This window comes from Hemitrygon akajei, chromosome 26 (genome assembly GCF_048418815.1).
Source record: "Hemitrygon akajei chromosome 26, sHemAka1.3, whole genome shotgun sequence".
Lineage (NCBI taxonomy): Eukaryota > Metazoa > Chordata > Chondrichthyes > Myliobatiformes > Dasyatidae > Hemitrygon > Hemitrygon akajei.
The window spans coordinates 39,181,007-39,203,912 of record NC_133149.1 but is presented as its reverse complement, the minus strand read 5'-3'; the positions used below and the strand labels follow the sequence as shown (position 1 = coordinate 39,203,912).

General features: G+C 39.8%; 1 protein-coding gene across 2 annotated transcripts in view; it reads right to left on the bottom strand.

Moving 5' to 3' along the window:
- The window catches only part of LOC140716888 (interleukin-18-like), a 48,760-nt gene that overhangs the window by 3,525 nt on the left and 22,329 nt on the right, over positions 1–22,906 (bottom strand). Inside the window, exons 4-6 of one of the 2 annotated variants that reach the window (XM_073029921.1) lie at positions 21,058–21,189; positions 9,171–9,194; positions 3,895–4,046 (exon numbers count right to left, since the gene is read on the bottom strand). In XM_073029921.1, coding sequence (XP_072886022.1) covers positions 3,895–4,046; positions 9,171–9,194; positions 21,058–21,189 — 308 coding nt within the window. The remainder of the gene's footprint in view (positions 1–3,894; positions 4,047–9,170; positions 9,195–21,057; positions 21,190–22,906) is intronic. The other variant, XM_073029922.1, reaches the window with a different exon arrangement.

The window sequence follows — 22,906 nt, the reverse complement described above, 5'->3', positions numbered from 1 at the left end:
GCCCTCTATTTTTCTAAGCTCCATGTAGCTATTCAGGAGCCTCTTAAGACAGTGGTCCCCAACTACCGGGCTGCGAGGAAATGATATGATTTGGCGGTATGAAGCAATATGACTCAGCTGCAGTGTGCAGCTGACTCATATCGCTTCATACCGCCAAATCATATCATTTCCTCGCGACCTGGTAGCACATGCTTTGCAGCCCAATGGTTGGGGACCACTGTCTTAAAAGACCCTATCGTATCCACCTCCACCACCGTTGCTGGCAGCCCCTTCCACACACTCACCACTCTCTCAGTAAAAAACTTAACCCTAACATCTCCTCTGTACCTACTCCCCAGCACCTTAAACCTCTGCCCTCTCATGATAGCCATTTCAGCCCTGAGAAAAAGCCTCTGACTATCCACATGATCAATGCCTCTCATCATCTTGTACACCTCTATCAGGTCACCTCTCATCCTCTGTCGCTCCAAGGAGAAAAGTCCAAGTTCACTCAACCTATTCTCATAAGGCATGCTCCCCAATCCAAGCAACATTCTTGTAAATCTCTTCCTTTCTATAGTTTCCACATCCTTCCTGTAGTGAAGCGACCAGAATTGAGCACAGTACTCCAAGTGGGGTCTGACCAGGGCTATATAGCTGCAACATTACCTCTCAGCTCCTAAACTCAATCCCACGATTGATGAAGGCCAATGCACCGTATACCTTCTTAACCACAGAGTCAACTTGCGTAGCAGCTTTGAGTGTTCTATGGACTCGGACCCCAAGATCCCTCTGATCCTCCACACTACCAAGAGACTAATCATTAATGCTGTATTCTGCCATCATATTTGACTTACCAAAATGAACCACCTCACACTTATCTGGGTTGAACTCCATCTGCTACTTCTCAGTCCATTTTTGCATCCTATCAATGTCCCGCTGTAACATCTGACAGCCCTCCACACTGTCCACAACACCCCCAATCTTTGTGTCATCAGCAAATTTACTAACCCATCCCTCCACTTCCTCACCCAGGTCATTTATAGAAACCACAAAGAGTAGGGGTCCCAGGACAGATCCCTGAGGCACACCAGTGGTGATCAATTTCCATGCAGAATATGACCTGCCTACAACCACTCTTTGCCTTCTGTGGGCAAGCCAGTTCTGGATCCACAAAGCAATATCCCATTGGATCCCATGCCTCCTTACTTTCTCAATAAGCCTTGCATGCAGTACCTATCAAATACCTTGCTGAAATCCATATACACCACATCTACTGCTCTTCCTTCATCAACGTGTTTAGTCACATCTTCAAAAAATTCAATCAGTATTAAGAACAGTTCTGTTTACTACACCATAGGGAGGAAGTGATAGTACAGGAAAGATTGCAGAAATGTACAAGTTCTGGGGTTGTTTACTTTGAACCTGAGATGACCTAGGAGAGATTTAATCAAGATGTATAAAATTATTTTAAAGTTTACCTTGTAAAGAAATCTAGCAGGACCATAGGTACAAGATAATTGACAGAATGATGAAGTTTGGTATGGGGGTGGGGGGAAACTGAGTGCTTGTTAAGCAGATTTTATTTTACACAAAATGTTGAAGGGGTCCAGAACTTATTGCCTGAAGAACAGTGGAGGTAGAAGTCTTCATCACTATTAAAAAGTATCAGGTATCCCTTAAATGCCACAGCCCACAATGCTGGGTGGGAGGACAAGCCATCTTATGGCTAGTGTAGATCACGTGGGGCGAATGATCTCCTACATCACTTGCCTTCAATTCTACTTCATTGACAACGTTTTTAGAACTGCAGGGATATCACTCTTGGAAAAAATGGGTAGTTGGAGCACTTTTAAGAAATTGAATAGGAGATTTTATTAATTAAGTGAGGTGCTGGCAGTGGAATTGAATGCAGAACTGTCAGATGAGGTTCTGCCATCAGGTAGACTAAAGCCAAATGCTGGTGCCCCTTCTATCTTAAATGAGATAAATTTACTTAAACGGATTATCAAACTTGCATTATCTTGGTGATTGGCTGCTGTACTAGCTGAATCCATAAGACTGACCTCTGCTGCACGCAAACCAGGAATGACTGAAGTTGATAATGAATGGCAGAGGAGGAATATGTTCAATTTCTCAGTCCTATTATCCATCCTAGCATGTTGGAAACTCCAAGCTTGAAAATGGTCCTAAATATTATAGCTCTGAGAAGCATGAACACAGACAAGCCTCTTAAATAAACCTTATCTTCAAAAGGCAAAAAGGTAGCATCCATCATTAGGGACCCCCATCGACCAGGACATGCCCTCTTCTCATTATGACCATCAAGGAGGAGGTACAGAAGCCTGAAGACACACACTCAATGTTTTAGGAATAGTTTCTTTCCCGTTGTCATCGGATTTCTCAATAAACAGTCAACTCATGTACACTACCCTCACTGTTTTTGCACTACTTATTTCATTTAATTTATATATTTTTATTGTAATTTATAGCTCTTTTTAATGTGTATTGCAATGTATTACTGCTGCAAACCAACATATTTTATGACGCACACCAGTGTTATTAAACCTGATTTTGATTCGGATTCTTATCCTTCAGCTGAACTGTGTCGCAGCTGAAGAGTTGTTGTACAGCTAAGGGCAGTCATGGGGAACAAGTTAGGGACACTGAAAACACTGTGTGGCCTTCTGTATTATCAAAAATCAAATCCCTGAGGCGGGCTGAGCAAATCTTACTCAGAATATATCTTATATATATATAATATATATATAATCTTATAATATAATCTTACTCAGGGGCTCTCCCTTTGACACTGGATATTTGGTGTTTACAATGAGCAAGATCATCTCATAGACCTCATCAGAACAAAGCCAAATTTTAAGGCTCTAAGATTGCCCTCTACCTGTTAGTTCAAGCCTTGGTTTGCCAGTACTAGTGTCAGACACTGGACCCTCTTACAGGGCATGAGTACAGGTCTGTAGAGCATTAACCTTCTTTGGAAAGCTTGGCATTTGGAGAACAAACCTGGGAGGTTGTAGCCAAGTGCCCACTAAGTCAATCAGACTGCAGTTTATACCATGAATCCTTGACATAAAAAAATCTTTAAGACTGTCTTCACTGTCTCCAAACAGCCTGACATTCAGCATTCATTTCAAGAGGACTAGAATATAAAAGCAAGAATGTGATGCTGAGGCTTATTAAGGCATTAGTCAGACCACATTTGGAGTACTGTGAGCAGTTTTGGGCCCCTTATCTAAGAAAGAATTGTGCTAGCATTGAAGAGGGTCCAGAAGATGTTCATGAGAATGACCCTGGGAATGAAAGGATTAACGTAGGAGCATTTGATGGCTTTGGGCCTGTACTTGTTTGAGTTTAGAAGAAGGAATCGTATTGAATATTGAAAGGCCTAGATAGAGTGGAGGTGGAAAGGATGTTTCCTATAGTGGGCGTGTCTAGGACCAGGCGGCACAGCCTCAGAATTCGAGGAACAGAGACGACGGGATTTCTTCAGCCAGTGGAATTTATTGCCACAGACAGCAGTAGAGGTGAAGTCATTGGGTATATTTAAGGCAGAGGTTGCAAGGTTCTTGATTAGAAAGGAATCAAAGGTTATGGGAAGAAGGCAGGAGAATGGAGTTGAGAGGGATAATAAATCAGCCATGATGGAATGGCAGAGTAGACTCGATGGACTGAATAGCCTAATTCTGCTCCAGTGTCTTATGGTTTCATGACCTGAAGCTACTAAGTGGATTTTTTAAAATCCTGCTATGCAATTCAAAGCTACCTCTCAAACAGATGTTTGGAAATAAACAGTTTTTTCAATGCACATGCAATGATGACTAAGACAGTACTAGGTTGAGCGACTCTTTTTAAAGACATTAGGCTTTGATGCACTTTTATTAAGACTCCACCCACCAGAAACTCGATGGTCTTTGCCTTGCTGCACGACATTTGATACTTCTTCGAATTGACTTGTATTACAAAGCTAACTGTAGGCAGGCCGTTGTTGAATTTACAATCTCTATCACATTCGGTTGGTTGATAGAAAATGAGGTCAAATTGAACACCTACAAAAAAAAATTCAAAACCATGGCATTAATTCTGGCAACTTACCAACGACGGTGTGCAATTTAAATTCTAATTACATGATACAGACTTATTGGGGTGTTGCTTTGGGTGAAGGAAGTGTATATAATTAAACCTTTGAAGATGTTTTCTAAAATATTTCCCAATGTTGACAAGTATTGTGATAGATGTAAAACTGAGATAGCTACACTGACACATACGTTCTGATCATGTTCTATATTAAAACAGTTTTGGAAGTCAGTCTTTTCGACAATTTCTAAAGCACTCAGAATCAACTTACAACCTAATAAATTGACTGTGCTTTTTGGAATAATTCCTCAAAATATCCATGGTATTTCTGTGTCTGACCAACATGTTATTGCGTTTGTTACATTGATAGCTAGGAGGGCCATCTTGTTGAAATGGAAGGATATATCAGCTGTTACTTTGTCACAATGGTTCTCTCAAGTGATGCTGTGTCTTAGCTTGGAGAAAATTAGAAGTCAAACCTTTGAACCTTTATTTGATTTTGAGAAGAGATGGGGCTCATTTGCTCGTTATTATCATTTCACTTAACTGATAGATTTCCTCCATGATCTAAGTGTACATTTTTTTTGATATATCTTTCCTTCTTGTTGGTGGTTTGATGTTTATTTTTAGAAGCTTTCAGTATGATGCATGGCTCCGGGGTTGTACCCCCAATGGGTTTCTGTTTTGTTCTCACGTTTCTTGCTTAGTAGGGTTTATTTTTAATTCACAAAAATTTTCAATCTTTAAGATAATTTCTTTTTTTTTGAGGCATTGTAAGTGTTGTTACTTCGATGTACCTGTGTTATTTTTGAATAATAATAATAAAAAAAGATTTGAAAAGATAATTAAACTCCAGTAAGGAATATCCGTTATCTGTAAGTAGGGGCCGTGCACAATCCTGATTTGATTGAGACGGATGTGTGAAGCACGGAGGAACATCTGGCGAAACTTCTGACATGCCTGTGCTGCTGACGCTGCTACTGAGCGATCGGAGAGATCTCCAGAGAGGAAGGCCCCGAATCCTCGGCTTTGCCTGTTGCTTGGTGGCCGGAGCCGGGGTTGAAGCACTCGGCAGAGATGGTGCTCGGTGCTCGGTGTCGGAGGGCTGGTCGGAGGCACGAAGTTGTCGGAAGTTTTCGGACGGACTCACAGTTGGCTGTGCTCGGGTGCTTCCAGAGGCTGCATCGGGAAGTTTTGCCACGTTGGAGGTTTCTTCCTTCTGCCATCTGCGTGAGATGATGGGCTATCTGGGACTTTGAGACTTTTTTTTACCGTGCCCATGGTCTGCTCTTATCAAATTATGGTATTGCTTTGCACTGTTGTAACTGTATGTTATAATTATGTGGTTTTTTTGGTCAGTTAGTCTTGGTCTGTCTTGTGTTTATGTGATATCATACTGGAGGAACATTGAATTTCCCCTTGGGGATGAATAAAGTATCTATCTATCTATCTATCTATCTATCTAAACCTTTGAAGATGTTAGAAAATGGTAATAAGGTTGTTTAAAAAAACTAGCATGCTTTTACTCTTACTGGGCCCATCAATGCCTGCTGTATTGGAACACTGATTATGGTCAAAGACCCAAAATGGTCAAGATGCCATTTTGGAGAAAGTGATGGTATGTGTACAATTACCATCTGCCAGAAGACTACAATTCAGGCAGATGTTAATATCAATGATTAAGCAATATTGGCTTGACACCCGCAACACACTACCTTCTCTGAACCTTATAGAGTTGGTCATAGCTAGCATGAGGGACTCCCCCCACCCCCACATCAGTTCTATTTAAAGGGAGTTCATTACCTACACATTATTTGTTGGTTTATTCCTCATGTGGCAATACCCTTTGTTTTTATTTCCTTTTTTGAGTCGCACATCAATTCTCAAAACTTTGCAGGATATGGTGTGGTGGCCACTAAAGTAGACTTATTAAAAGTTTGCAAAAACCACGTCCTCTGAGTCTGAATATTGTGTTGTACCCAGCTGTGTTTTGAGGGAAAAAATTTCACATAAACGTTATCAACCTAAAATATTAATTCCATTTCTCCTGAACAATGGTAATTAACATATTTGGAACACCTGAGCATTATTAAAGAGGTTGTTTCAGAAATCTTTCAATTCTGCAATCCAAAACTCCAATCTCAGAATAAGATAAAAATCCTTGATACTTTCAGTAGAAAAAGAGAAACCAATACCACTGTTTGGTGAGTCCGGGATAAGAACTTGTGGTCTTAAAATTGCAAGCAGGCTTTTCAGTTGTGAAATTAGAAAATACTTCTAGAGATAGGCATTAAATTTGTAGCTCTCTTCAGTAAACCAATACCAGGTTCCTGTAAATCTAAAGATGGTTTTTAATAATCAACGGTGATAGGGATCATGAAGGGACTTGTATCATAGACCAGCCACAATTTCAAGAATGGTAGAACAGCCCCAATCAAATCAATAAAAATAGCTTAGTCCTGCTTCCATGTATCTTAGGGCTCCTATTGGCTATGAAGGTGATCTTATTTTAAATTTTTTATGAGTTCGGCTCCTAATTTATCAGCACATCTTCCCTCATTCAACACTCAGCTGCTAAGCGGGATTCACTGAGGGCTTCTACTCATTCCCACTACCCCAAGAGAAGCCACCAGGTGGCCTTGTTGGTTCTGCTAGTCAACACTGCCACGTTTTGGAACTCTAAGCTCCCCACTCAGTTTTCAGCTGATCTGTGATGCATCAGCAGTGCAATATGCAACTGGCTCACATCAGCAGATTCAAGAACAGCTTGTTCCCTTCAAACAGTCATTTCTTGAACCAACCTGCACAACCCTGATCACCACCTCAGTATAGCAACACTATGGTCACTTTGCACTATTTGTTTTCTTTTGTTCTTACTGTATTCTTCCATGTATAATTTTGTACTATTTATGTCTTGTGAATGTCTGTCAGATAGTGCACAAGTACTTGTGCATATGACAATAAAATTGATATCCTGACCATGACTTTCAAGCAGCATTGCAAATGGCAGAGTAACTCTTAGCCTACAAGGGTATTCACTAGTTCGTGAATAACTCACAATCCATATGTCAACATTTGCAATAACATGTGAAGGGAGAGCCATGATGTCACAGCAAATGTGACAGAACAGAACCTAGGTGTTGAATTTAACCTGGACTGCAATGGTGACTCTAAAGGCTTGTGGTGGCCTAGTGCAGCACAAGGGAAGAGCCCTTTTCCTCAGCTGTAGGGTGAGAATGTGAAGGAATATGAGGAAAAGGAAAAGGAACAGGAACTGATAACACTGGAAAAGGGAGGCTTCAAACTGGACAATTGCATTCTCCCCAGCTTGTATGAGAAGATCTAATTCAACTGAATACGAATAAGCTTGATTCCAGTTCATATCTGTGTGTGCACATGCATCTGCATGTGTGTCCATTGTGTGTGTGTGCATCATCCTCAACCCTGAGGGACAGTTCAGTCTGCAGTCTGTGCTAACTGAACTGGTCATTGCCTTGTGTGTATCATTACTTATTAACAGTGTGTGTGGTTTAAAGCTAGCCTGCTACACTTAAAAGGAAGGAGCAGCGGGCTTCTGCTGGTGCTGATATTTTTGGAATAGTATCATGCAATAGAGAACGATGGCTAACCATGGAGGAGAGTTTGCAGCAAGTTGCTTGAGGCTCTGCAGAAAGGTCCTGTAGTCCAAAGTGGTGCAGGTGGTTCAAAGGCATCACAACAGTGGTTAAGATCAGTGATCCCACCTTATCCCACCAAGTGTACTACTAAAGCCACAGTCATTGCTTAATTCATGCCCACATCAGGCACCAGCTGGTTAACATTAATCAGGACTTACACCAAACTTTTGCTTGTGACATCTCTCCCTTAAACACTGCTGCACACCTCACATCCTTGTGGATATTGCTGACCGCCTCATCACCAAAGGGGAGGTTCCTGAATTGTAAGAGAAGGTGGTGCACAACTATCCGTTGTGGAAACTAATTGAACAGAGGAGGTGATGCTGCAGGTTTTAATTACTTCAGCACCCCTCTCCCCCAACCAATAACTACCTAGCAAGAAACCATATTGGCTATTATTGGCAGATTAATTGTTGACACCATGTCAATTGCGACTGGAAGTAACAGTAACCACACCCTTATCCTTTTCACATCCCAATTCAGTCTTGTCCTGTAATCTCTGGTGATTTATCAACTGCACATCTGGCCTGACCCCTATATTACTGTGCATCTGTCCAGATGAAGCTCTGGTCAGGCAGTGGAATGGAATAAGGATTTGAATTTGAAGAATAGTGCGTAATGGGATGAGGAGAGAAATGGTACAAGCACCAGTTGCCCATTTTCCAACCCTGTCTGATTTAAATTCCATTGAGCTGAGTGGAACATAAAGTTGAACAAGGATGAAAACAGTTGTCTCTTCTGGAATTCATTTAGTTCCTAAGATGAGAAGAATACAATAAATGACTGGAGGGCCATCAAACAAGGTCTGCTTGAAACTTGTTGGGAATACAATATTATGTAATGCCCTGGGAAAGGTTTCACTGCTAATGTAATGGTTTCTCTGTAGGAACAGTGTTTTGGGTTATGGCTAGAGATAACCAGGGCTTTGGAATGTGCGCCGTCCAATGAGGGGAGTGATTTTCTTTCTTGTGTGCCTGAGACCGAGGGATTTGTGGGGCTTTTTGTTCAGCGGGAGATGGAGAGAGAAGAGGCCTGAACGGAGAGGTTGTAGACTGCAGGACTGAGTGGACATGGAATGGGGTCGGGAGTCAACGACACCCAGGGGAAAATTGATGGACAATGAACAGACGGGAAAGTCGTGAGCTCCAACGTGCGCATTAGACTGTTTCATTAAAATGGGCTCTTTTCTTTTTGTTTTCTTTACTAACCCTTTAGTCAAATTAAGAATTATAAAGCTGAATAGTTGCATATAGTGTACTGTTTGTTATTTTGTGGTACTGATTTGCAACAAGGGAAAACATCACGCAGCATCCACACAGACGAGATTTCATAAGTTTGGAGAGTGTCTTTCCCTAGACTAACATAGCCCACCAAACTGGGGATTACAACTATGTAGACACCAACAGTTAAGTAACTTACCACTTGAGCTGTCAGTCCTCCTTGCTAATCAAGAAAAGAATAGAAAACACATTTAGTGTCTAAATTGAGAATCATGGAAAATGTGATAGCTAAAAATGCGAATATGTGCCACAAAAATTAAAAAAGATGATGGGAAAATTAGCCCAAGTTGGGCTACGAATAAACAGATTCATAGTAATGACAAGCACAGGTCTCTAAATCCAGATTCGGCTGATTCTGCAGGAAAGAAGAATCTGTTCAGTCTGTTATGGACCTCTCCCTTTCATCATTTTTCTCAAAAGTGCATCCAGGAGAATTTGTTGAGGGAAGGAACTTAATTTTAGAAAATGACACAAGGTAAATACAGTAGTTGAATTGTTAGTGATTATTTTGAAGATCATGCCCATAAGTTTCAATGTAGTTATGGAAAGGACTAACAGTGATATGGAAACTGATGTACAAAATTGAGGAAAGGCTGATTTCAATACCATAAGACAGGACCTAGCAGAAGTATACTGGGAGCAGCATATTATATTGATGATCCATATGGACCAGTTTAGCTCCCACATGGAACTAAAAGGTCAGAGGCCACGGCATTTGGCAAATTAGATCCATGAGTAGGGAGATTAGGTCAAAAGTGCAATTTATGTGTGGTGATAGAAGTGGCACACACAAAATGCTGGAGGAACTCAGCAGGACAGGCAACATCTATGGAAAAAGAATGCAGTCAATATTTCGGGCTGAGAAACATTGACCATACTCTTTTCCATAGATGCTGCCTGGCCTACTGAGTTCCGCCAGCATTTTGTGTGTGTTGCTCGGATTTCCAGCATCCGCAGATTTTCTCTTGTTTTTGGCGAGAAGTGAGTCAGGTCTTAAAAAACTGATTCATATCTGTATTCAGTTAAGAGATAGACATTGTAGAAACTGAATCAAGGCTTGAGACAGAGATGTTCTAGAATGTGTTATTAAAGGAAGCTGTTGGATATCTTGGTGGGGATAAATTACAGTCTGCCAAGGGGACAAGGAAGGAGACTGCTGACACCTTGACAGGGATTTTTAAGTTGACACCGATACAGATGAAGTACTAGATGAAATGTGGCACAAGGGATAAGGTAGGTAATTACTGCTGAGTGAGTCTAACTTAGTAGTTGGAAAATTATTGGAACAGAATTCTGATGGCTAAGATTAATTTACACTTGGAAAAGTAAGGCTTAATCGGGGATAATCAGCTTAGCTTTGGGGCTGGGAGATCTAATCTGATTAGTTTGATTTTCTTTTTGAAGAAGTAACAAAATATCTTGAAGAGGGCAGTGTGGTGAATATGATTCATAAGGACTTAAGTGTGGCTTTTGAGAAAATCCACATGGAAGACTCATCCAGAAGTTAGAGCCCATGTCAGTCGGTGAATTGGATCCAAGTGTTTGCAAATGGAAGTGGGGGGGGGGGGGGGCGGGGGGCGATGATAGAGAAATGTTTTTGTGATTGGAAGCCTGTGACCAGTGGTGTATCAGAGGGATTGGTGCTTTGTCATATATAGTAATGATTTAGATTTGAATGTAAGTATAATTGGTAAGTTTTAGATGACACAAAAATTGGTGGTTTTTTTGATAGTAAGGATAATCAAAGTCAAAGTCGAGTTTATTGTCATTTGCACAAGTACATGTGTGCACAGGTGCAACAAAAACTTTCCTTTCAGCAGTATCAAGGGCACATACCATTCTATAAGCAGCATTCACAATTAGTCCCAGGACAGAGAATGATATCGCTTAACTGCTAAGTTTGGTGAATAATAGCAGACAGAATTTAATCCCCGTAAGTACAAGGTGATGCATTCTGGCGCAGGACATACACAATAAACAGTAGGGTTCCAAAGATTATTGAGAAACAGGGGAAACCTTGGTTTATATGTACAGAGATCCCCAAAGATGGCCACACAGGTGAAGAAGACATTCCTTAGCTGGGGCATAAAAGTAAGAACATGGAGATCATGTTAAAACTTTAGCTTATACTGTACCATTTTTCATTAATCCTATTATATTTCTTTCTACTTACTATGAATGCCCACAAGAAAATTAATCTCAGGGTAGTATATGGTGATATATACATATGTACTTTGATAATAAATTTACTTTGAATTATTACCCTACACCATCAGGCTCCTGGACCAGCATGGATAACTACACTCACCTCTATACTGAACTGACAAAACAACCTACAGATTCACTTTCAAGGATCATTTACAGCTCATGTTCTTAGTATTATTTATGTATTTTGCATATTGGTTGTTTATCAGTCTTCATGTACAGTTTTTCATAAATTCTATTGTGTTTCTTTATTTTCCTTTAAATGCCTGCAAGAAAATGATAAAATGATAACATACAAATACTTTGATTATGACTTTACTTGGAGTATTGTGTATGGTTCTGGTCACTGCATTGTAGGAAGGATGTGATTGCATTGGAGAGTGTGCAGAGATTTACCAGGGTATTACCTGGGACAGAGCATTTCAGCTGCAAGGAGAAACCAGATAGGCTGGGGGTCACAGACCTTTACAGAGATATACAAGTTGTGAGGGGTACAGACAGAGTGAATAATGATAATCATTTCCTATAGGAGAGAATCTGAAAATGGAGGCATAGGCTTAAGATGTGGAATAGGAGAGTTAGAGAGGATCTGAGAACAATAAAAAAATCATAGAGGATGGTTGGAATCTGGAATGCAATACCTAATATGGTGGAGGCAGGTACTCTCAAAACATTTTTTAAAGTATTTGGATCATCTTTTGAACCTTCAAGGCAGAAAGGCTATGGACCAACTTTTATAAGAGAGTTGGACAAATATATGGATTGAAAAAGTTTAGAAGGTTATCAGTCAAATTGGACTAGCTTCAATAGATCATCCTGGTCAGCATGGACCAATTGGACAGAAGGGCCTGTTTCCCTACTGTATACCTCCATGACTCTAAGTGCTGGTAAGGGGATTAGTATACATTAGGGGTACCAAACCTTTTGGAGAGCGTGTACCCAAATGGACAATAATCTAAAAAAAAATTCTCTCATGTGCTGTGGTAATTTTGGCAGAGATCATCGATTAAAGATTTGGCAACAATAATAATGGATTTTTTTTTAAGGTAAAAGGTTGAGTCCTGTTGCTTATTTATGTGCATTCATTGTTTTATTAATAAAAGTTTAACAGAGACAGATAGATATAAATTAAATATTTTAGACAAACTGTTCAAAAAGAACAAAATCTAATTGAGAAAATTTCCAGGATTCCCTTCATTTATTTGGGACATTCTGCCACTTAATTGTGGCAGGCTACTGTCAAAAACCAGCATCAGTTGCGCGCACTTGCGTGGCCGTTAGACACCATACCGTGCTTAGAGCGAACAGTTTTTAAAATAGCATCAGATGCGTGTGTTAGCGTTCAAAGAACAGTGATTTTTGTCACTGACAGTTGGCGAGAAATAAGCAGTCAGACAATTCAGAACTGTTTTGCTCACTGCAGTTTCAAGCTTTCAGGTTTGGAGATGCCAGAAACAACCAGGAGTGAAAATGAAACAATTTTACTACTTCAAGCAACACACACAAAATGCTGGTGGAATGCAGCAGGCCAGGCAGCATCTATAGGGAGAAGTACAGTCGACGTTTCGGGCCGAGACCCTTTGTCAGGACTAACTGAAAGAAGAAATAGTAAGAGATTTGAAAGTGGGGGGGAAGGGAGATCCGAAATGATAGGAGAAGACAGGAGGGGGAGGGATGAGGCTAAGAGCTGGAAAATTGATTGGCAAAAGGGATACACAGCTGGAGAAGGGAAAGCATCATGGGACCGTTTCGCTGAACATCTACGCTCTGTCTGCCAGAGAAAGCAGGATCTCCCAGTGGCCACACATTTTAATTCCATGTCCCATTCCCATTCTGATATGTCTATCCATGGCCTCTTCTACTGTCAAGATGAAGCCACACTCAGGTTGCAGGAACAACACCTTATATTCCATCTGGGTAGCCTCCAACCTGATGGCATGAACATTGACTTCTCTAACTTCCATTAATGCTCCCCCTCCCCTTCTTACCCCATCCCTTATTTATTTACTATTTTTTCCCTTTTTTCCTTTTTCGCTCTTTCTTTTTTCTCTCTCTGTCCCTCTCACAATCACTCTTTGCCTGCTCCCCATCTCCCTCTGGTGCTCCCCTCCCCCTTTCTTTCTCCCTAGGCCTCCCATCCCACGATCCTCTCCCTTCTCCAGCTGTGTATCCCTTTTGCTAATCAACTTTCCAGCTCTTAGCTTTATCCCTCCCCCCCGTCTTCTCCTATCATTTCGGATCTCCCCTCCCCCTCCCACTTTCAAATCTCTTACTATCTCTTCCTTCAGTTAGTCCTGACAAAGGGTCTCGGCCCGAAACGTCGACTGTACTTCTTTCTATAGATGCTGCCTGGCCTGCTGCATTCCACCAGCATTTTGCTTGAATTTCCAGCATCTGCAGATTTTCTCGTGTTTGCGATTTTACTACTTCAGCAAGTTAGAAACTATGAAGAATTTGAAGGCATCGACAATCATCTTGAATGTTACATTGAGAATGAAGACTTGGAAATGCAGTCATCGACAGCATTGTATGAAGGCAGTCCATTATACTTATCTACACGAGGTGTCTGCACTGATTTTGTTCAATGCGTACACCGGATGAATCTGTTCGTTGATTACTATGAGGAACTAACACAATTTTATAGCACTATAGTACTATTGGTAGTGCTCTAATTTGATCTGTATTTCATTTAAACACATAATTCATTGCTCAGTTTGATTTTTTAATACTTTTTTAACTAGCTTTAGCTCATTAGGGCAGCCACTTAATTGAGCCAAAAAGTACTAGTCCCAATGTGTCCCAATAAACTGGAATCCACTGTACTAATGTTTTAAAAAGGCATTTGAAAATGACATCATTTCTAAATAGTACTCCCATTGACCCTTGTATATAAACACAAGAAATGTGAATGGAAATTATATGCATATTCATTTTTTTTAAGCAGTGGAAATCAGCAACCTGAAGTGTGAGAAGATATAGCTTGCTTAGGTTCGCCAGTTGAGTATACAAGGCATTGATTTGCGGCAGTTTGGTATCCTGAACAGCGGCAATCAGCGATCCGAGGCATGAGAAAACATAGCTCAAGTATGTTCACCAATTGAGTACATAAGGCATTGATTAGCAGCAGTTTGATGTTTTGAGCAACAGCCAATCAGTGACCCGAAGCGTGAGAAGATGTAGCTCACTCAGGTTCACCGAATGATTACATAAGGCATTGACTTACAGCAGTTTAGTGTTTTGAAAAGCGGCCGATCAGAAATCGGGATTGATTGGCAAGAATAAATTAAAATAAAGCAGGGGCAAGTGTTGGAGTGGACAGTGTTAGCGTGGGGATTTTGAGGCTTTTGCTCTTCAAGGCTGTAGTGAGGAGAGGCTTGAGTGAGAGAAGGTGAAAAATCTGTCAGTAGATTATTTTTCCCTCAGTTTATTTATTGTTTTCTGGGACAGGGGATTCGTTAGTTAGGGAAACAGAAAGGAGGTTCTGTGGATGAGAACAAAATTCCCAGATGGTACCTTGCCTCCCAGATGCCAGGGTCCGGGATATCTCAGATCAAGTCCACAGCATTCTTAAGTGTGAGGGTGAGCAGCCAGAGGTGGTGGTCCATGTGGGTACCAATGACATAGAAAGGAAGTGTGGCAAGGTTCTGCAAAGTGAGTTCAGGGAGTTAGGTGATAAATTAAAGGGCAGGATCTCCAGGGTTGTGATCTCAGGATTGTTAACTGTGTCCAGTGCTAGTGAGGCCAGAACAAGGAAGATTATACAGTTTAGTACATGGCTAAGCAGATTGTGTAAGAGGGAGGGCATCAATGGGCTCTCTTCCAGGGAAGGTGGGATCTGTAGAGAAGGGATGGTTTGCACCTGAACTGGGGAAGAACTAATATCCTAGCAGAGAGATTTGCTAGTACTGTACGGGGGGATGGGATTAAGAGTGCCAGAACAGTTAGTGGAGAGATTGTGGAGACAGATGTCGTTAAGACCTCAGACAAAGTCAGGAATCAAAATTTTGAGCACGGTGTGACTAATGTCCTGAGCTGTATGTATTTCAGTGCAAGAAGTATAGTAGGAATGGCAGATAAACTCAAGGGAATGAATCAACACATGGAATTACAATATTGTAGCCATTAGTGAGATTTGGTTGCAAGAGGGGCAGGACTGAGAGCTCAATATTCCGGGGTTCCACTGTTTTAGCCGCGACAGAGTGGGAAGGATTAAAGGGAGAGCGGTTACTAGTCAAGGAAAATGTCACAGCAATGCTCAGTCAGAACAGACTGGAAAACTCATCTCGTGAGGCTTCATGGTTGGAACTGAGAAGTAAGAAAGGTATGCCCACATTAATGGGGCTATATTATAGACCACCCAATAGTCTGCAGGATTTAGAGGAACAATTTTGAGGATCACAGACTGCTGCAAGAAACATAAAGTTGTTGTAGTTGATGATTTTAACTTTCCACATATTGACTGGGACTCCCATACTGTAAAAGGACTAGATGGGATAGAGTTTGTCAAGTCTGTTCAGGAAAGTTTCCTAATTTGGAGTATTGTGTGCAATTTTGGTCACTTACCTACAGGAAAGATGTAAATAAGGTTGAAGGAATACAGAGAAAATTTACAAGGATATTGACTGGAGGATCCGAGTCATAAGGAAAGATTGAATAGGTTCAGACTTTATTCCTTGGAACATAGAAGACTGAAGGGATTTGATAGAGGTATACAAAACTATGAGGGGAATAGATAGGGTAAATGCAAGCAGGCTTTTTCCATTGAGGTTGAGTGGGACTACAGCCAGAGGTCATGGGTTAAGGGTGAAAAGTGAAAAGTTTAAGGGGAACATAAAGTAAAACTTCTACGCTCAGAGGGTTGTGATAGTGTGAAATGAGCTGCCAGCGCAAATGGTGCATGCAATCTTGATTTCAATGCTTAAGTTTGGATAGGTATATGGATAGTAGAGATATGGAGAGCTATGGTCTGTTTGCAGGTTGATGAAGTAGGCAGCTTAAATGGTTTGGCACAGACTAGATGGGCCAAAGGGCCTGCTTCTGTGCTGTATTTTATCAAGCAAAGAAAAATAAACACACTTTACTTTCAGTGAGACTCTTGTTGCTGCACTAACATAGAACGTTGAAGAGTACAGCACAGGAACAGGCCCTTCAGCCCCCAATTTGTGCCAAACCAATTAAATTAGTCATCAAATGAGCAACTAAACTAACCCCCTCTGCCTACACAATATCCGTATCCTTCCATTTCCTCACATTCATGTTCCTATCTAAACATCTCTTAGAAGTCTCAAATGTATCTGTCTCTATCATCACCCCAGACAGCGCATTCCAGCCACCCACCACTCTGCGTAAAAAACTTGGCCCTCACATCTCCTTTGAAATTACCCCTCTCATCTGAAATGCATGCCATGTGGTTTTAGACATTTCAACCCTGGGTAAAAGATATCTCTGCCTCTCATAATCTTATAAACCTCAATTTAAACCCTGAATTTCAATAACGAAGACATATATTTTATATCCGGCTTGTATTTGGTTGTTTTGAGAACTATGCACAAAGCACTAGTTTCATCAGTTCAGACTTGACTAAGTTCATCATTGAAAATGATGTCTCACCTGAACATATCAACATAAATACTGTCAATATTGCCATTGCAAGATTTTTTCAGACTATTAAAAGTTTCAGAAATGGAATTCCAGAGTTTTAAAACCCCATTATCTGGATTTTCACACCTTGATCCAATCCCTTTCAATATTTTCTAGTTCAGCTGTTAAGATGACAAATTTTGCCGTCAAATTAAGCTGCTTTGAAAATTAATCAATTGCATTTTCAAACTATCCAAATCAATCTACTATAACACTTCCAGATTCAGTTTGTTTAATGTTACACTGTCTACCTATTTTATGAATTATTCAGTTTCTTTAAATGACCTGAACTTAGTGAGTATTAAAGAAAATTGTTCAGTATTTAACCAATGATGCTCAAAAATTGCATTGGAAGGCTCGGAACATCTATCTTTGCAGGAATTTCAATAGTTGTCATGTGTTTTTATATGTTTGGGAAATATTTTAAAGTGCCATTTTTGCCATCACATTTAAATACTTCCAGTTTGATTTCAAAGGCTTTTATATTAACAAAAATAACAGTGTTTTGCCATTTCCCTGGTGTTCAAATTATTGAAATGTGAGGAGAATTCTGCAAAAAAACATCAATCTACAAATCTGAAAAACATCATAATTCTTGACAAGAAAAATTTTAATTTGTTTAAATTAAAATGTTAAATAGATGAATTTCATCCACTCAATAACTCGTTCAAGGGTAGAACCTCTACTAAGTCAATGAACACTATTGTACATGATATTTATCTTGCTTTGTAAATTCTAAAATTGTCTGTTTTTCAAAGGACATCCAGAGGTAAATTTAAGTTATCTTGGTTACAATTTTTATCACTTCTTCAAATTCCTTAAGGCCAGCTTTTGCACACAAAGCCTTTTTGTGTACTTTACAATGAAAGCCTATCAGTGGATGTCAAACATGTTTTGCAAACAGATTGACAAAACCTGCCACTTTATTAGTCATACTGGGTGTATCACCGGTTATCATAGAAATCAATTCTTGATTGGTCAGGGCATGAAGGGATACAAGGATTGAGGCTGAGAGGGAAAATGGATCAGCCATGATGAAATGGCAGAACAGACCAAATGGCTTAGGTCTGCTCCTATATCTTATAAGACCATAAGATATAGCAGCAACTATTTTTGAAAGATTAACTTGTTGTCACGCGTTCTCATAATTGTTTGTCTGGTGCCAAGCTGACATGACATATTTCCTGTGAAAACATTTAATTGCTCTCCTGTTGTAAAAGATAATTCACTGCTTCCTTTAGCAGTAAAATAATCATTATGTATCTTTTTATTATGGATAGGATTTAAAGAATTAACAGGTGGCAACAAATGCCACATACCAAAAATATTTGTGCATGTCATCTTGGGCACACATGCCATAGGTTCGCACCCCTGGTAGATGGATACTTGATGATTGATATGGTGTTCCAATGAATAGTTTCTGTGCTGTATGACTCTATCAGTCTTTAACAAAAGAAAAAAATACTTACAGGTGTCCAAGTAACTATCTCAGCTTGGAAAGAAAGCCACTACTAAATAATAATGACTTCCTATATCAGGAGCAAAAAGGGCAAAATTTATAGTTAGGGTGATGCTCTTTCAACCACAGAAAACTAATTAAAGAAATCAAATTGATTAGAGGATCCCAAGATATTTGCTTAACATATCAAAGATAAATGGGGATAGATAGTATTCAAAGCAAGTTGTAAAGTCAAACTCATTGCACAGTTTGGTTGTAAATTAGAACGAAGTCCATCAAAACAGGAATGTTCTCTGATATCTTTAAAGATTAACATTGCTCAACGTGTGTGCTTTTGGTCGACTATCATCAATGAGTAAACTTATAGCAGTCTGTGACCAAACAGTTAAGCTTGCACTACAATTCATCCACAGTCACTGCAGCTATTTGTGCCAATACTATTACAGCAATATTGTTGCTATGTCCCTCCTGAATTGGTTTGCTATTATTTCTTGCTACTACATCTCACTGCTCACTTATAAATTTACAACTATTGTTCATTACTTACTTTTGTGTTGCTAAGCAATTGACCTTTGACATTAGGTTGGTCATTATAATTGCTTGTATATTTATTAATTTATTAGAAGGATTTTGTTACGAGCTGAAGGAATTTTAATCAATATTTAAATATTTTAGTGAGAACGTCTAGAAGTACTGTCTTTTTACTCAGCTCTTTGCACACTGCAATGCTTTGGTGAACAATAGAGCTGCTTTCAAACTACAACTACACTGGGACTAGAGTTTACCTATCTGCCTAGCTTAAGAAAATGGGGAAAACTCTTTGAGTGAGGGTAGGATAATTGTGTTGTATTCTCGCTGATAAATGCCTCAATTGCAGAAAGAGTACGATATGCCAATGTTATAATAGAGCACATACCATCAAATATGGATCAATTTCTTTCTTTAGCAATCTTTTTTATTGAGTTTCAAGTAGATAAACATAACAATGTTTATCTAATTGCAGATGAGGTTGTAAATATTATTTTACCCATTTTTCCGATATCATATCAAACTGAAATTACAGAAAAAAATTTAGGCTTAAACCCCTATCAGAAGAGTTTAATACCAATTATTTATGATCTGATTACGAAAATATGTCTAGGTACATCTGATAAAATTAAGAATGAATGGGAAAGAGAACTTCAGGTATCTTTACCGATAGAGAAATGGGAGAAATGGGAGAAAATTCTCCAACTAGTTAACACTTCTTCAATGTGTGCTAGACATGCCTTGATACAATTTAAGGTGGTTTATTGGGCCCTTATGTCCAAGGATGAGTTAGTTCATTTTTATTGCCATATAAATCCTGTCTGTGACAGATACAAGTCTGAGGTAGCTTCCTTGACACACATGTTCTGGTCTTGCCCTCTTTTGGAAATATATTGGATCAATTTCTATGCTACTCTTGTCAGTAAACTACCAGGTCAAATTACTATGATTTATCTGGCTTATCTCACAACAAATATCAATAAATATACAGCAAGGAAACAGGTCTTTAGGACTAACTGGACCATGCTGACCAAGATGCTCATTGAAGCTAGTCCCATTTGCCCACATATGGCCCATAATCCTCTAAACCTTTCCTGTCCATGTACTTCTCCAACAGTTGGAAACTGATCTCCTGATGAAGAAACCCAGAACCTATCCAAGGATAAATCAGCATGGCCCTTCCAATCTTTACATTAAAATAAGTTTTAATTAACAATAAGTAATACTTGATTAGAAAGTAGCTGAGTGATGTGGGGCAGTTGAAGGATTTGTAAGAGTCAGGTTCACAAGTGCTACACCATGCCAAATCATTAGCCTTGGTTACTTCAGATGAAATTGCAAATCATAGAACTTAGTGTATTTTTATCACAATCAAACTCAAAGAATCTCACACACTCACAGACACAGACTGAAAATTCCTGGCTGATCTTAAAGCATTGTTAATTGAGATAAGTGTCCTAAGTAGAACAGCTCCTCTTTGCTCATGTTTTGCAGGAAAATATGAATATTCACCTGCGAAGATTTGCGAAGAAACTGCCAGGTGTGATTAAGTAGAAACACGAAGAAAGACTTAAAAATGGAATGGCTTTCATTAAATTAGAAGTGTTGAAGGAATGACTTGACAGTGTTTAATACGGTATTGAAAACATACTGTTTCTCACGACAGAGAGTCCTAACTAAAGAGAAATTTAAATATAGTTTGATTACCTCAACATGTAAAATAGAGGGTTAGGGAATATAATGATTCCTCAGGATTAACATTACATGGAATGGTGAACATAAATTAACTGAATACAGTATCACATATTAAACCCAGCGTATTCAGGATAAACCCATAAATACTCTATATTCTCTAAAACATTGAGATTTTTTAACCATCCATTCCCATCTCCTAACATTTGTATTGCTTTAAAAATTAAATTATATTTTAATTAGAATCCTGAACACAACTCATATTGATAATAACACACACAAAATGCTGGGGGAACTCAGCAGTTCAGGGTCTTCATTCAAGGTCTTAGCCCAAAACATCGACTCTTTATTCCTCTCCATAGATGCTACCTGACTTGCTGAGTTCCTCCAAATTTTTGTGTGTGTTAATCTGAATTTCCAGCATCTGCAGAATCTCTGGTATTTATGCTAGTACTCACATTGATAATAGTGTTTAAAAATTTCAACAATTAAGAAATAATACCTTCATTTAATTGACTTTTGTTCATATCTTTGAAGTATGCTACTTCATTCTGGACAATTAAAATATACTGCTGTGCATCCCGCAGAATCACAGTGCTTTTGTGGGAAAACTCCAAACAATCTTCTGTGTAATCTAAATAGAAATAAACTTCATCACAAGGTGGAAACAGCCAAACTACCTGTCTCAGAAAATTTAACATAAGTCTACCTCCCAAACCCGTGAACTCCATTCCCTAAGATTGAACAGTGGACAGAATAATAATCTTTCATCCAGTTGTATACTGTCAGAATGAGAATCACTTTATTGCCAGTATGTGAAACATACCAGAATTGATTGTGTTTCGGTGCCAAGCGTAAAACACAGGACAATACTAGAACAGACAACACCATAGCAACCAACTACTTACAAGACAATAGTGTAAACAGCCATCAGCAATCAACAATTAGCAGAACGGTCACATGCACAAGCATAAATAATCCAACCTAAGTATATGTACAAACATATAAACAGACTCAGTAGTTATCAACAGAACAAGGAGAGCAGGAAAGACCAGTTAAGGGACAGTTAGAGTATTACACCTGAGTAAGTTTTGTTGAGAAGATGAATAGCTAGAGGAAAGAAGCTTCAGAGATGATGTATAGTCCTGGTGGTGATGGACTTGCAGTGTCTCCCTGGTGGCAATTTGGTGAATAGGTCACTACTGGTGTGGGTGGAGTCAGCAGTAATTTTTTCAGCTTGTCTTCACTCTGTTGATGAACAGATCTTTTAATGTTGGTAGCTGACAGTCAATGACCTTCTCCCTGAGTGGACCACTCACTGCAACCTGGACTTGGAGAGGGAGGATGTGGCAGGAAACCAAACGGTGATAGAGGTGGTCACAACACTCTTTCAATGATGGCTGAGTAACAATTCATCAAGATACACCTTGAGATGTTAAGTTTCTTAAGCTGTCGTAGGAATAACAATCTGCTGGGCGTTCTTAGTGATGAGTGTAACGTACTTGTCCCATTTCAATGTATTGGTAATGGTAGTCCCCAGGAATTTGAATGACTTGACCACAGACACAGTCTGACCATTAATTTCCAAAGGGTGCGGGTGGGGGGGTTACCATCCCTCATTTCCACTGTCTTGATAAGTTGTTAAGAGCACATGATACAGCAGGCCAGTCTACCTCTCTTTGATAGGCCACATCTTCTTAGAGATGAGACCAACTGTAGTCGTGCCATCTGCAAACTTTAGGATATTAATGGATATTTACCTGCCATTCTTTTGTGAGATTCCCTTTACCTCATGAACTGCTGGTGAGTTGACCTGTTGGTCTCCTGTCTTCATAAGGGTAGCTGCACATGGATCATAAGCAGAACCCTCATCTAGCAATAGCCAGATCTAGAGATGACTCATTTTGGAGGACTCCAGTTCATGCTCTGTATTGGAGGGGTTGTGACTGTCACATGACAGCACTGCCAATTAGCGGGTCGGAAGGCACGCCACCTGCCAATCAAGATTTGACCCCTCCTCACCCATCAATGCACACCTAACCATTGGCCCCTTTAATTAGCCTTGTACTTGGCCTCGGGCAATTGACCTTTGTAATCAGCTTAACTCTGCTGGCACCGAGCCATTGGCCTTCCTGTGAATTACCTGGGTGGGACCCTCCAGCCCTGCTGCACCATAAAGGGTGCCATGTGTGCAGGCCCCTCTCTCTTCTTTGCAATCCTGGAGAGACCATCCTGTTTCACTCCAGGCCAAGGACCATAGTGGCACTGGAGAAACTGTTGGTGAGTTGTGTATTGAATAGGGTTGGGAGTGTTGATAATTGTCCCTAGTAGTATAAGAGCCATGCCTGCAT